This window comes from Wasmannia auropunctata, unplaced genomic scaffold (genome assembly GCF_000956235.1).
Source record: "Wasmannia auropunctata unplaced genomic scaffold, wasmannia.A_1.0 LD336116.1, whole genome shotgun sequence".
Lineage (NCBI taxonomy): Eukaryota > Metazoa > Arthropoda > Insecta > Hymenoptera > Formicidae > Wasmannia > Wasmannia auropunctata.
This window is the reverse complement of record NW_012026774.1, coordinates 1,731,456-1,746,125: the sequence shown is the minus strand read 5'-3', so window position 1 is coordinate 1,746,125 and position 14,670 is coordinate 1,731,456. Positions and strand designations below refer to the sequence as shown.

At 38.5% G+C, this 14,670-nt stretch overlaps 1 protein-coding gene across 4 annotated transcripts in view; it reads right to left on the bottom strand.

Moving 5' to 3' along the window:
* LOC105462136 (peroxidasin) overlaps positions 1 to 14,670 on the bottom strand; it is a 120,589-nt gene that overhangs the window by 75,978 nt on the left and 29,941 nt on the right. For all 4 annotated transcript variants that reach the window (XM_011708884.1, XM_011708698.1, XM_011708756.1 and 1 more), the window contains 3 exons: positions 9,980 to 10,120; positions 7,064 to 7,137; positions 6,066 to 6,215 (listed from right to left, as the gene is read on the bottom strand). In XM_011708884.1, coding sequence (XP_011707186.1) covers positions 6,066 to 6,215; positions 7,064 to 7,137; positions 9,980 to 10,058 — 303 coding nt within the window. In that variant the 5' untranslated portion in view covers positions 10,059 to 10,120. The remainder of the gene's footprint in view (positions 1 to 6,065; positions 6,216 to 7,063; positions 7,138 to 9,979; positions 10,121 to 14,670) is intronic.

Here is a 14,670-nt window from a genome sequence, read left to right as displayed (position 1 = left end):
TTACTATGTTTCGAGCAAACATTTACTGCGGGATACACCAACTATACGCCCGACTTCCTCTTTTATATTCCATATCCAGCCGCACTGTCTACGTAGTCGTGTTTTACATACGAGGGAGAGTATGTCAAGGAATGTAGTGGAAATGTACGTGTGCCAGTGAATTTCTATCGAAGTTAATAACACGCGACCATCTGATATACCCAGCGAAAACACAAGCTGCATTTGGATGGCACGGATGTATGATCGATATACACTGTTTTGAAAACGTTACATTTTGCACTGTGTTTTCTGCGGTAAATAACATTCAATATTGGTGGTTATTGAATTTCTAAATGTTTTAAACAATTTAAACTGAACATTTGTAGCTGCTTCCTAATAACGCAATTGACGGGGTTGAACATTTTTAACGCAGTTTGAAATCGAAATCTGCAATTTCGGCGTTGTTTGATCCTGATGGAGACATTTTTAAGAATTTTCGAATATAAATTTCAAGACTCGGAATTTTTACCAATGCAATACCGTATCCCTAAATGATGAATATACCAAACACTAAATGGTACTAAAATACAAAAAAGTTTCTTACAATTTACTCTAGGCCGATTAAGTGCAGAGCCTTAACTCTTACATCGCCGCGGAACTCATGAGAGTTACGCGGTCGTAACTTCAGCAGCAGAGATCTCGTTTCGGGCAACCATGATCTCTGACGCTTGTCGAAATCCGTAAAGCCAGTCTAACTGGAATTCGGACCGCGGGCACAAAGGTAAGAAAATTGGATTCGCCAGTCCATCGACCGAACCGCAATCGAAGCCCGCCACGTCGTCGACAACTGTGTGCGAAAAGTCGAAAAATGACGTTCGCGTTGGGGGACGTGCACGAAGCATGCAAACTCGTGCGTCACGTTTCGACATGATGACGAAGGGAAATACCTTTATCGGCCACCGTTGGGACAGCGACGGTGGGACACGTTTGCAAAACTTTAATTAGTCTTCGAACCACTTATTGACGAGCTGCAAGCAAAACTTTGTTCACGGACGGAGGAAGCTGCTGCTAGGGCTCGGTGATTGTTGCGCTAAATACAGGATAATGGACAAAGTAAGCGCGAACCGGAAGATGGAAAATAATTAATTGAAAAGGAGTTGAATGCGCGCGCGCGGCGCAAAACGAAATAATAACTTTACGAAAATAAAACTTTAAATAGAGGAAAAGAGGAGACGGAAAGTAATAGAAAAAATTTCTAAAAAGTGCCGAGACGAATTATCATCGCTAGCGCGATAATAATAGTAAATTAACGAAATAATTTTCTCGTCATGATTTTCCATTACATTTAAATGATGAAACAATCTCTCGGATTATTAGAATATGTGTAATGAGATGTGAAATATGCAATATTATAGTGATTCATTCAAATTTTCTAGTCGAATATTTAATGTGTTAAAGAATTCAAATTTTCATAATTTCAGAATAGAATATTCAACATGCTAAAGAAATAAAATCTGTTGAAAAGCTTCGGGGATTCTGACGCAGAATTATTCTTTACATTATGATAGACTTGACAGTATAACCAGCTATGCCAGCTATGGCATTTACAAGGCAAAGATACACATTCTAAGCACGCATATCGGCGTATGCAGATATGTGTTAGAAAGCCATAACTCAGGACTCGCGCGGATATAGGTGGTAGATTACTGTAGAAGGGCTCGTAATGCTTAATTCGATTTCACCTCTGCAAGTCGAATTATGTCAATAATTACATTTAACATAAAAAATACGAAATAAATGGCGAGTGATCGTCAGGATTGAATCGATGTTTGAATAAATTAAACATCCATAACACAGTGAAAAAATTTTAAGAATAAAAAAATTATAAACAGCACCGTCCGAGGCGAAAATTTGATTGTATAATTTAATTGAAATACCAAAAATGTAAAATTCCATTTTGTTCGTTAATTATTGTTATACTTCAACATGTTGATTTTAATTAACTTTGGTAGATCGAATACAAAACGCGTAAGATATATAATTTGCTCACGGGTACAATTTCATTTACAAATTTTAATTTCAGTGGTTCACCATTGTTTCATATATAAAATAGTACGTTTTTAATTGGTGTATCCATTAAATATGAATATTTTAATAAACCGTTACTTGATAGATTGTGATGCTAAGATTTCGGATATTAATTTGCCTGAAAGTATTCGGAAAGCATTTATTTTGCATAATACGTTTCCTAGAATTCCACTCTCGATTAATTCAAGAAAGCGATACCACTATGCATCACAGTATTGCAATACTACGAGCGGAAAGACAATCCAGCACGCGATTCCCTTTAGAATTGATGCACACAACGAATCAGTGCGGTCGGGCAATCGAGAAGCACTTATTCAACATCTATTCGATCTACATAGCAATCCCGTGCAACTTCTATTGAGTAACACGAGAAGAAAAAGAGAATGAAACTCGAGAGTCAGCTCTTAATCACACGCAAAAATTTTAATTAACTAATTAAAATTACCCTTATATTTGTTCAGAATAATTTCAAAGGAGTAACAGATAATAAAATTCAATTCGCGCATTTATACGATACATCATCGACTTTCACATCTCATGAGACATTTTTAATTGTTCAACTGATTTTATGTTTCGATTTTTTTTAAATATAATTTTTTTATAGATAGCATATGATACACTGTATTAATTAATACTGACAGTATTGACCGCTTATAACGCGAAAATTTTTATAATTCCGATGCCTTGGAATTTTTGGTTCTAATTAATCTTCGGAAGATGCCATTGTACAAGTGTTCGCCGACGTGCAACTCATATCTGCTTTAAGCAACACGGGACAAAGAACATTACTGTCGTATCATCAGAGAGAGAGAGAGAGAGAGAGAGAGAGAGAGAGAGAGTCTTGATTCGCTTATAATTAATGTAGTAACGAGTCCTCGTCAAACTAATTACACAGGTATAAACTTGAGTGTGGCGCGAGATGGGAACGCCGTGAAAAGTTCGGCCGATGTGCACGTTATATGCGCGGAAAGTCGCGAAAACAGGAAGAAGTTCGTAACGACTTCGAGACAATTCGGAATACGGAAGTCTTACTTATAAGAACCGCGGTTATTTGCATCGCACCAGTAACTTCGAGGTACTCTATATCTTTGACATCCTCTGATTCCCCCGTTTGTTATTTACATGTAACAATTAATATAGCTGAATAATAGCTAATAAGTACCTATCTAATCGACGTCATATTACATGCAACGAATAACAAACAATTACAGAGAAAAGAATTACAGAATATAAAACAATTCTTAAAGAGAAAGAGATTTCTCGTTTCATTTTATTCACATATTTCCTGAGGTATGACTATTACCTTGAGATCGCGTATGCGAGTTCGATACTTTAAAGCGAGAATATAGGATAGCGATAATAAAAAATAAATGTATTCAGAATACGTGGTTAAAATATGCGTGCCGAGATACTTTACATAAATTGATTATTTCATCAAGAAACGGGTGAGTGCTTACGGCGTGGGCTGTCTTTAAGTAGTTTAAGTCAATCATTCTTCGTACTCGTCCGACACTGGGCGACTGAGAATAAACAGCTGGAACAGCAAACTCATGGATCCCTGCATTAGAGAGTTCAAGCAACCGTCTTATTAACATTATTGATCGTGCAGCAAGAAACAAGTCTTTTGTTACTATTAATGAAGTTGCTGTTCCCTGCATAGTTTTCTCTCAGTAGCCATCGGAATAAACCAATAAACGATCTTTTAATCTCGTCTCGAGGCGGTTTTATTAATCTAACATATTTAACGATGCATGTACGCATGCACTTTCGCATATATACATATCTGCTAATAATTTTATTATATAAATAAAAGAAAATATAAGATATATTTCACTTGCCATAAAACACACATAATGTGCATTTAGCTTAAACTAATTTATATTATTTCAATTGTCATATTAAATGCGTCATATGCGTCAATAATTAAAATAATATCTGATAAATATCAGAATTAAGCGCTCTTGCTATCACGGAAAATTTGCTACGACGGAAATACCGAAAATATCATTCGTGACATAAATTCCTCCTAAGGCACGTCGGCTCGTTCTCGCAAATATTTGGCATGTTTGATGTAGAAGAACACTTAGGCTCGTCTACCGATGGTGTCATGCTTGCAGGAATTTTCGTTTAATATTTTTGCTCACGTGGCATGATTTGGCATGACTTGGCACGCGTAATTCTCGTAATAACGATAACGTAAAATCAACAATAATTTGTTTCGCATATATCTCTCCCCCGCCCCTCTTCCCCCGGTACATATACAAGTCGGAAAAGATATTAAAGATTCTTAAATCAGTTCTTAAATCGAATTCAAAAACCCGCGTGCGCAAGAATACAGAGAAATATACACAACTCTCATTCCACTGTATGAAACAACTTGTTCCACTCAACCCCCGCCGCACTCTCACTTAGAAAGATTGAATTCCAAGTACTCGCAAACCAACGAGCGAAATGTTCTGGTACACTGTTTGTAAATGCTTCCTATGCGACTCGAGCTTTGCCCGAGATTGGTAAGTTCACCAACGATTTATTGATCGCGATGCATCGCAAATGTAACGGTGCACAAACGCCCTAGTTTCTTTTCTTCTCTCCCTCCCTATATTTTTTATGACAACCGATATCCGACAAATGTGCATTTCTCTCATAAACGCGAGTTTGTAAATCAACGAACACGCGATAAATGTTTTCGTCATTAATGGATTTTACGTAAAGCATCAAATTACTTGATTTTGAAAACGCGAAAATTTGCACGGATAAGCGCATTAGTGATGATAGCGATTAAAAAGAAGGAGATTTAATTGAATCGATAACACATATTATTGCTGTACACAAATGAACCATCTCCATCTTGCAAAACTACCAGTGAAATCATCCACATTGTCAATATCGGTATTTACAGGCAACAAAGCATTACTTGTCTTAAGAGCTTCGGCAATATCAAGTTCCAAACTGAGTTTCAAAGGCTCACAACTATCAGTTTCTGCTGAATGCTTTCATTGCATCTGTACGTTAAGGATTAGATCCTTTAAGCGCAATAGGTGTATATATACCGATCAGAAACAATGCTGCGTGAAGAAACAATACATCAAAGTATATTAGTCTTCCCCGAAATTAGAGAACTGTGAAAATTTCGTGGAGTAAAAAACTATTTGTAAGGGATCGTTACACAGTGAAGGTACTGAGGACCCATTTTGATAACATTATTAAACCATTGTAGTTTCCAACGATATTGTAGTATTTTAAAAGCCAGAGAGATTCCCAGAAAATGAGGCTTACAATTATATTTCAATAATTGTACGCGCTCTTCTGTGAATTTTAAAAATTTTACTCTATATAAATAATTACGAAATGCAAATTGTACTTTTATATGAATGCATACAGAATATTTTTATATGTGATTTTTTGCCAAATCCATAAATAAGCAATTTTACATTAAACAAACATTTAAAATATGCTTGCAGAGGCGCGGAAATTTGCGCATCATAACTATCATTTGTGTCATAATAATAGAGTAGCACAGCCACAAAATTAGGAGGAAAATATCCTGCTGCCATCCGCGGAATTTCCTTTGGGAGAATTAGGATGAGCTAAGTGCTGCACAGTAGCTGCACATGGGAAAGGGAGGACGGGAAAATCAACAAAGTCTCTACATAAAACAGTGTGGAGTGCTTGGCTTTTAGAAGATAACGTAATGTCGCATACATTGAAAATGTTATATGTTTATTATATATAATATATATTCTTGCTATATACGGGACTTGTACGGGAGAAAAATATTTTACCCAGTAAAAGCAGTGTTCTCTCGTATTTTATGGCAATTAAGATCGTAAAGGAATGAAGAGATTTATATGTGAATAAAGAATCCTAAAATATTAATTAAAAAGTTTCGGTATATCTGTGCACATAAAACCTGCGCATAAGTCGCGCAAATTCGAGATTGTCAACATCGCTTCATACGTTGTGTTGAATATTCTTGAAGATGGAAATGTGTGACTTACCTTAAGAGTATTTTGTAGATTTTGTACTCTGCAGTGCATGTAGACTTGAGCGCCGAGTTGTGCAGTAATGTTGCTTTCTGGATCCTCGAAATATGGCCTCGGTTCAGGAGTGCCACCTGTCTCAGTCACGAAATTCTCCACGTCGTAGACCTACGATAAAAGCTTAAAATACATCTACTTCTTTTTGTTATTTATTTTGTTTATTTACTTAGCTCGTAATAATATAAAATCAGGGAAATAGTCTGTTAAAACAACATAAAATTGTGATTGTACACGTTAATCCTAAATACATGTAATATTTTATCCCAAAAGTCAGTAAATGGTGAAAACGAAACATTCAAACGGTGAATGACGGTAAAAGCGATCTGAATTGTAAATTTTAGTAATACATAGATAAACTTATTTACATTGACAAATACGCGTTTCACTGCGAGAATTGTTCAAGAGATATAACAAAAGCCAATGTTAAATTTTGAAAAATATTTTAATGCGTTATCAGCGTAGTTGTCTATTTTGTAAGTATAATTTCGAAAACCGCGTCAAGTTCGGATGTGCAGGCGTTGGATATTGCGTTATATCTGTTTCTGAATTATTGAAATATTTCAAAAGTAGACTAACATTGCGCTTTCATTATAACATCATGCGCTGAATTATTGAAATAGACGATTTAAATATAAAATATTGTTGGAAACAAAACGAAATTGGAATATTATTGACAATAATGGACTATTTTATATCACCTCAATTATTCCTATTACTCTTTATTTTATTATAGAATATTTTAAACATAAGTTTCATAAATTTAGACATTTAGACAAAAATGCATACAAAAATTGTTTTATGCATTATATTTCCTCCTTCCGGCTAAGAATGTAAAACTTTTATTTCAGATTTTTTGAAAATAAGGAACAATCGAAATTATTGGATGCATTAAAATAGTCCATCCTGTATAATAACTTGAGCAACTACGAAAATCTGATAATGTGCAATTTATATACCTCTGTAAAAGGTGAACTAAGTTCGTGCCAAAATGAGCGTGGCAAGTTTTCAAAACCTGGAAATGGCTTCGCACCTGCAACAAAATTTAAAAACAAATCGACGTTTATTTATAAATAGTAAAAAATATATTTTACAGCTAATACTATGTACAAATCATAACAAAGTTTTTAAAAATCGTAAGTATTCTTTTATCTTGGGATTTTTCGATTAACTTGTAATCAAATTTTGCATTGAGTAAGTAAAATTAAATGCAAATATATCGAGAACAGAGTTAAATTTATGTGCATAAAAAATTATATTGTAATTTAAAAAAATAAAAGTTATAATATAATTATCATTCTAAGTTTTGCTGAAGTTTTCGAAATATTAAATTTACGGTAGAAAGAGTTATTCGTGATGCGTGTATGACATCGAAAAAGATTTCACTTTCCGCCTCGATGTACAACGGTGTGAATCCCTGCACTTGCCGACATCTTGAATGGCCTTATCAGCAAGAAGCATACGCGACTATGTAACTTCCTGAGACGGTACGCGCAAATATATATTCTCCTTATAAAGTTGCATAACCAATAGCGGATTTCTCAATATGCCACACGTTTCAAATGTAAGAAAAGATTACAATAAACTTTTTTAAAAACTATTTGTTTTTATGCAGAGAAAGTCATGCGAGAAGCTTGATCGCAATTATTTTATCAAAATATTTTAGTTATAATATGCAAAAAAAAAATAAATACGACCATATACTCGCCGAAAATAAACTTAAATTTACAACACGTGTATCTCAACGTTGAAACGCAAAAGCGAGAAATAGTTTCGACCCGCGTGAATATATACGCAGCCATCGGCATGTTTTTATTACATTGTACTGAATAAATAATTCCACGAAAATTCGAGGTAAACGCATATAACAAAAGTAAACGTCCCGTTACGAGATGCTTTACAAACAATGCGCGTATTGTGCGTGCCTCTGCCTAAACGGATTTATCTATATAATGAGGAAAAAATAAATTTCGCAAAGCGATGAATACACATTGAAATACTACATATTTTTTGTATTATAATAAAATATATATATATATTTTTTTTTAAATATTATATAAATATTTATTTATCTCAATGCTATTTAATAGAATTTTCGCAAATGCGTCATCTTCGCTATTCTCATCCACGATCAAAAGCATCAAGCATCTTATAAGCATAAGCTTTACATAGCTTGGCACGGTACGCGCGCAGATCGAACAGAAAGAGGTAATAAAGCCAGTTTCTCTCTCCCAGCAAAGTCGTCGTTTTTCAAGACGATACCGGGGAAACCGTGCAATCTGGTCTCTTATAAAGCCGGCACCGTTGAAAGAGACAAGCAGAAGTGCGGAAAAATAAAAGAAACCGCGATAGAATTCGGGAGAGACCACGCAAGGGGAATGGCAATATCTCTCTCCATCAAATTCGACGATTCAAACCAGTCCCGGTTTCCCCGCGGCCGGCTTCGCGTTCGATTTTGGTTCGGCAGTCAGAGGAACTTTGCCGAGGATCTTTCTTATCTCGCCACGGGGATGTAAGAAATGCCGACTATGTGAAAGATGCACTTCGAAATTATTTTCTCAGCTGATCGTCCCCTCGCGCTCGCGCGCACGCCCGAGCAACTCCCTTTCACCTCGCTTTGACGAATTGCCCTGCTCTCTCTCTGTTTCTCTATCCGCGTTCCAAGGTCCCGACCTAACTATTTCTCGTAGAAGGATGGGATAATCCTCGAGAGATGTATCAGTTCTAGCAACTGGGCGTGCAAAGGACCCCCGCCCCCCCCCCTTCCCTGCTTACGCCAATCTAACAAGTTGAATTCTCTCGCTACACAGGCAGACAATCTCGGAAAAGGAATGAGAGGCAAACGGACTTCTAATATCCGTTAGAAAGACGAAGCACATAATCTCCGTGGGAGGGATAAGCCCGGTTACTGGTCAGGATTTCGTTTTAGATACGTTTGCAAACGCGGATTACGTTACGTCCCGGCGCATCAGAAAGTAGCGTGTTTGTAATTGTCGCGCGTGAATTCATACGAGTGAAAGGAAGAATGACGAACGAAGGAAGTTGAAAAAATCTCTTCAGTTAAAATTAAATATTATCAAATCACATCCAAAAATAGAATTCATCAGACAGAAATGCTTGAAAACATATACCTTTACGTATTAAATTTTTTTAATTAGAATTAAAAATAAAAACAAGCGTTTTTCGACGAATTCCCAAGCCGCCTTGTTGTAATATATTTTCGCGTTACACAAAGACAGCGAGCGGTCGCGCCCAGATCCAATACGCTTCGAAAGTGCCCTATATTATTTCTGTCAAAGGAAAACAGACTTTCGTACCGTTCGGAAGTATCGTGACCAATTGCACGATTCTCATAGTTCTTCTTTCCCTTCAATTTCAGCATTTCATCCAAACGTTGTAAGAGCCGCCTCGAATCTAAAAGTACGTACGGATCGACCGCGGTTTGTCGCACGGTACGGCGTCAAATTTATGGAAGCCGTCCGTGCTCGTGGATTTATGAGAATCCAATGCCTTAATTGGAAAATTATAGGACAAGGTCTGGGTACCGACCGTTCAGCTCATAGCCCGTTATTCAGTATAATCTGATTTTCTCTTTTCCAACATCTATGTCTGAATATTTTTTTCGCTGACAACAAAAAGAACTGCAGTTTTTCGCGAACAAGCCGGAAAAACAAACAAATGGTACAAACAAAAATTTCGTTCATGTATACAGCAAATCCGCTTTTCGCTACTCCCCCTTTTATCCTTAATTCTGTTAGTTTTATCTTCGTGGCATTAAACATATTGTAAAGTAGAGCGATTATTTGTTTCACGATAAAGATTACAAGCTTATTTTCTTGTTACATTATATTATTACAGAATTTTATGCAATTTACCTAGCGCGTGGGCAGTGCATAGAAAATATATCTGGTGAACCAAAATGGAGGCCACCACGGCCGAAAGACGACTCAACATCGTAGTCGATCCTCAACTCATTTCTATTCCCAAAGCTGGTACGCGGCAGCACTATTGTTTATCTGCAAGCACAAGAAACAAATATTCATTTAATTTACGATCCTTATTCTAGCGAAAGGGTTTTATACATTGCGAAACAAGTAAATAATTAACGCGCGGCAGCGGTTGTATTTTACACAAAACTAATTGCCGCGACCAACATTATGAATGCAAAAACACCGACGCGTAAAACGCGATCGATCGAATGTGTTGCAATTAGTGAGACACAAGGCGAAATTGTATGTAATGTCAAACAACATTAAATACCGACTTGCTCGAACATCAAATGCTGCTATCAAATCAAATGGTTCCCTTCGGATACCTCAGAGCCAACTTCCTATTTTCTCTAAAGCTTGCGCTTTACTCGAGTTCGCGGTAACAATCGCACACACAGAACATTTCGCAATGGAGAAATCACAGCCACAAATACGCGACATATGTGTATATGTACGCCGGAGAATCGCGTCTTTTCGAATAAGTCGCAATACGAGATCTCGGACGTACCGCGTAAAATTGAAATTTTAGAAAAAACCGCAGTGGTAATTTAAATGGAACATATGTAAATTTTTAATCGCGGCTGTAAATACGAAAGTCGGGCAAATTTGAAAAATCAACGTGGGCATTTTAAATGGAGAATAGTTTCGCGAGAATCAGGGCGTTGGATGAAAATTCTAAGCTAATTTAATCCGAAGATATACGCCGTAAATTATACATTCGCGCATTGTTATTTATAACATCATAAATGCATCACATAAATTACACTGTTCACATTTTCTTGTTAATTCATAACATTTTACTCTAAAAAGAGCAATCTGATATAATCTAATAACGTTTACATATCACGTTATTACGTTACATGAATATTATGATATATTAAACTAATGAAACATATATTTGCGCTCTTTGATAGAAATATTTTGTATTAAAGCCCTATTAAATTCGATTATTTCCCCCGAAAAATCGTGGTCGATGATACACCTTTGAAAATTTACTAACAACCTACTTTTCGGCAGCGGTACGGTCCCTACGACGCGATCTTTTCAAAAGACATCGTGATCGAGTTACGCCAAAGAAGTTCGAACCCGTTCAATGAGGGGAGCAAGATCGTCCCATGGCCGACGGCTATGAAGACGCGCGGAGATCCCGGGCACGAAGTGAATCAACCGGTCGCTCGAAGTCAAACAGAAGATTGTTACCGCGAAATTCCGCGTGATTCAATTTGGCCGGAAGTTCGGGGTGGTGGAAAACACGGTTGCGCGGCTCGACAGTTTCCGCGCGAGAGCGAGGGAGCGAGCCCCGGGTTTGCTCTAACGAATCTATCGACAAGTTTGGGATTTCCACAAGCCCCGCGGCAGCTCTTTCACCGGCTGTCACTTTCCACGTGCAGCGGTATCCTCTCCTCCGGCTCGCCGCTATAGCTGGAAAAGGCTGGGGGAGGGAGGGCTTTCACCATGCCCCTACGATCCCGCCGTGCCGTGCCCGTGGAACTAAGAAAGGACAAGCAATTTTCAGTTTTCCTGGAAACCCGGTAACCCGAGAGAGCGACCCTGTCGCTTATTCGCGAGTTTCAAATTATTTCACCATCTGGCGCAGGTGTCGTCGCCGGTAACGAGTTGCAGCGCCGCCGTCCGCGCCGGCGAATAAAAGTCTCTCCCGTATCTAACTGTTCGTCGTTGTTTGAACTAGACAAACTACGAACTACGTACGTATACGCGAATCAACGGTACGAAAAGCGAGTCGCTCGGAGAGACGGCTGTGGGGGATTCGGTGGCCGGAAAAACGAAGGTAAACGTTGTCGCGTCGCTGAAAAACGGGTTAGCCGCGTCAGCGAATGGCCGGATAGGGAATATTTTTGGCAATCCAACTGTTTCGCTAACATAAAAACGTTTATTTCCGTCGCGCGCATACTCTTCGCTTTTGGTTATCGATATAGCTGCCAGACCATGAAAAATTCATCCCATCTCATTTCGGCATCCGGGCGACGATAATGGGCAAACGTAAACGAGCATCCGAAAAGTCGATCGTGGCTCAATTCAATTCCATCTCGATACGAAGCCCGCGTTCGGAGGGTCCTTGTTCGCAAACCGATAAACAAATCCACGCCTAGGCCGCGCGAGGCTTGCACAAATAGTATGGTGTAACGCGTACTTTATGGTTGTGTAGAACATGCCCCCGGTACGTTGTAACGTACTTGTTCCGCGCGCTTGTTACCGGTAACTAATGTTCTATACCCGCCCGTTCGATAGCGCGCGATCCGGCCGACTGGCAGGGGGAAAAGACCGCTGGACCAGAAAAAGATCGAGCGATTGAGCAAATTACGACACGTAGATTGCGAGCACCAACGGGGAAGCTAGAAGCGATCAGTACACTATCGCGGCATCGGCAGAGACGAAATGAACGAAGCACGAGGATCAAATTTTCTCGTTTTGCAATCGGCAACTGAACCGTACCGTACCGTACGTGCAATCGAGACGATCGCCGGCCGATCAAACGGACTATCCGAAAAACACGTTGTAAACACATCAAGTCCTTTTTATCGATATTCAGAAGTTCCTTTCTCGCGCGTTGATATATTTTTGTACCGCACTACCGAAACGTTAAACGCACAAAACTACAAGAGTTTCAACAGAAAGAATAATCGCAGAAAATATGATAAAGCTTTCAGTGTCGTTACAAGAGAACTCGGTAAAAATTTTCATATAATATAGAGAACATGTACATACAGCTATATATATATACTGATATATATTTTTATACAAACAATTTTTTCACGTTTGACTTTCCCTCTCTTGAATAACTTATATACTCGCTGTAATATTCCGTTCTTGCGTTGATTACAACGAAGAAGACGTATAACTTTCGTACTCGCGTCAATGTTACAATTTAATTCTATTAAGGTCCGGAACTTTATTAAGGGATGCAAGTAATCAATCGATCGCGAGAATTACCTGATAACAACGATGTTATGAGGTAAGTTAGGAAACAAGAGAGCTCGAGTGCCTCCTTAGATGATCCTAAACTATAGGAGTAACCTCCTGCGTTTAACTTTTTAATGTAACTTATATACGCAACACTCATTTGAAAATATAAAACGGCAATTACTTTGTGCACGCAAATGTGTATTAAAAAAAGGACAAGTTAAAAAAATTTAGGAAAAAATTGTGCGCGTCTAATCGTGCCTCTTAGATGGATGTTCCTTTACTCCGCCATACGCCATAGGCGATCGATTTTGGCAATACGACGTTCCGCAATCGCAACTTCAGTCAATGTTTGCTCAATAAACCTCGCAAAAGCCAACGAACCAACTAGCCCCTTGGCCCTTAATGTAGATCGGGGTTATTAATCGCGAGAGTTGCAGAAGAGAGCGCGATCTAAACTGATAAGTTTAAACGAGAAATAGGTTTAGATTGCATTCTTAAATTAAAAAAGAAATAGAATGAATCGCTGGTTTGTTAAAATCGCGTGAAACGTTAAATGCTCAGCATTTCCAGTACACGTCATATACATATTTCGCAAATTAATTTCACTTTGAAATCAAACTTTAGCTCATTTAATATCGCAGTTCATTTCCAGCTGCTTTATTCCTATCAGAAATTGTATTCTTGTATCGCAATAAGTTTTCGATGAGGAAAAGAAGGTGAAGAAGGGGCGTGTCGGATCGATAGAGAGAGAGAGAGAGAGAGAGGGAGAGAGAGTTTGAAGGTAGATCGAATAAAAGTTGCATTAGGTCACAACGCGTTGTTTGTCGATAATGCTTTGACGTCCAAATGACAACAGCCAAGTATTAGCTGCAGCTACCATGAACAACGCTATGATAAAGGTGTAACAGTTGCGTGTCGTGGTTGGGCAACACGGCCGTCTGTGTTCTGTATAGAGCGCAACTACACTCGTGCCAACTCGGCTGTGCCAACATGGGGACCGGCGGACCCGCGTAAACTTGCGAACCTCCGAGGACGGAAGAGTATCGCTGAGAGAGAAATTTTCATTTTACTGCGCACACACGAGCTTCGCGTATCGCCTAAGAAATAGTGACAGCTACAATTTGATTGCATTTAAACGTATTGATACGACTTTACTTCCCTTCCCTCCCCTTCTTTCCCCCCCCCCACCCGCCGTCGGTACGACGCTCATACGAATTTATAGCGGCACTTTCCTTCGCAAACTTTTACAATGATCGTTCCTAACGCGACTTTGACGATACATTACGGTATACGATAACGCGTAAGAGTAGAATCAACAAAATGCGTATCTGCTGCGCGCAATAGCCTACCGCTGCCGGGCACATTGCGAAAGCGGTCTCTTACTCCATTTGGCGGCCGACCATCGCGTTTCGAATGCACAAACTGAGCTCCAGCTCGATAAATGCCCGCTATACCATAAAGGCATTCTAACGACAGTTTGATGGAACAAAATAAAATTTTTATATCCCCCCTTGCCAGTCTACATTTGCCTCCCACATTAAAATTTTATCAATATAACTGTGTTAAATATTACAGCAAAATGATAATGTGATCTGTGTATCGAAAGTTCATGCTCTCTCTCTCTCTCTCTCTCTCTCTCTCTCTCTCTCTCT